Source organism: Propithecus coquereli, unplaced genomic scaffold, assembly GCF_000956105.1.
Source record: "Propithecus coquereli isolate 6110/MARCELLA unplaced genomic scaffold, Pcoq_1.0 Scaffold129, whole genome shotgun sequence".
Taxonomy (NCBI): Eukaryota; Metazoa; Chordata; class Mammalia; order Primates; family Indriidae; genus Propithecus; species Propithecus coquereli.
In genome coordinates this window covers 3,408,370-3,409,424 of record NW_012137080.1, presented here as the reverse complement: position 1 = coordinate 3,409,424, position 1,055 = coordinate 3,408,370, and the positions used below count along the sequence as shown (strand labels likewise).

The following is a 1,055-nucleotide window of genomic DNA, read 5'->3' as shown; positions in this document are numbered from 1 at the left end:
GCTATGAAAACTGTTTTACTCAGTAAATACATACCCCTTTTTGTCTGGTTGAATATATTAATATCTCCTCCTGTGACTAAGAGGGTCATATATGAGCAGAAATGGAAGTACTTGTCCCTACTCCTAATAGTTTAAGAAAGGGAAGGTGAAAGGTTGTGAAAAGGAAATTTAAAATTGATAGACTCAGCCTGCTGGTGGCCGATACCATCATATGCCTTTATTTGCTATTGCCAGTACCACTCTTTTGGTTGAGGACTACCCCTGATTTAGCCCATCTCTAAATAAGATTATCTGAAGATAATTTCGGTGGTTTTGAGTCAGCTTAAAAATTTTGTGTTATGCTATATATTTTATTCTTTGTTTCTTATTTAGCTCCCAATATGGAACATATACTAGCAGTTGCCAATGAAGAAGGCTTTGTTAGATTATATAACACAGAATCACAAACTTGCAGAAAGAAGTGCTTCAAAGGTGAGTCCAGGTCTATAATTTTTGTTTTAACATTATTTTTAATTCATAAATTCTCAAGTAAATTTTTATTTAAATACGTTCTTCATCTGTTTTATGTTGCCATAAAGGTATATCTGAGACTGGGTAATTTATAAAGAAAAAAGGAAGGTTTATTTGCCTCATGATTCTGCTGGCTGGAAGATTGGGCATCTGGTGAGGGCCTCAGACTGCCTCCACTCATGACAGAAGGTGAAGGGGAGCCCACGTGTACTGAGATCACATGGCAGGAGAGGAAGAAAGAGAGGGGCAGGGTGGTGCCAGGCTCTTTTTAATAAGCAGCTCTTGTCTTGAGGGAACTAATAGAGTAAGCGCACACTCCCACCTCAGTGAGGACATTAATTTATTCATGAGGGATCCATCCCCATGACCCAAACACTTCCCATTAGGCCCCACCTCCAACATTGGGGATGAAATTTCACCATGAGATTTGGAGGGACAAACATTGAAACTATAGCACATTCCCAATTATGTGCACTTCTCTTTTTAGGGACCAGGTTAAATGTAAATGGTGGACTGCTTATCTGCCAATAACTGTTAACTGTGGC

General features: G+C 39.0%; 1 protein-coding gene across 1 annotated transcript in view; it reads left to right on the top strand.

Annotated features, from left to right (window-relative positions):
* Positions 1-1,055, top strand: part of DTL (denticleless E3 ubiquitin protein ligase homolog (Drosophila)) — a 66,414-nt gene that overhangs the window by 13,644 nt on the left and 51,715 nt on the right. Inside the window, exon 4 of the mRNA XM_012638326.1 lies at positions 373-471. Coding sequence (XP_012493780.1) covers positions 373-471 — 99 coding nt within the window. The remainder of the gene's footprint in view (positions 1-372; positions 472-1,055) is intronic.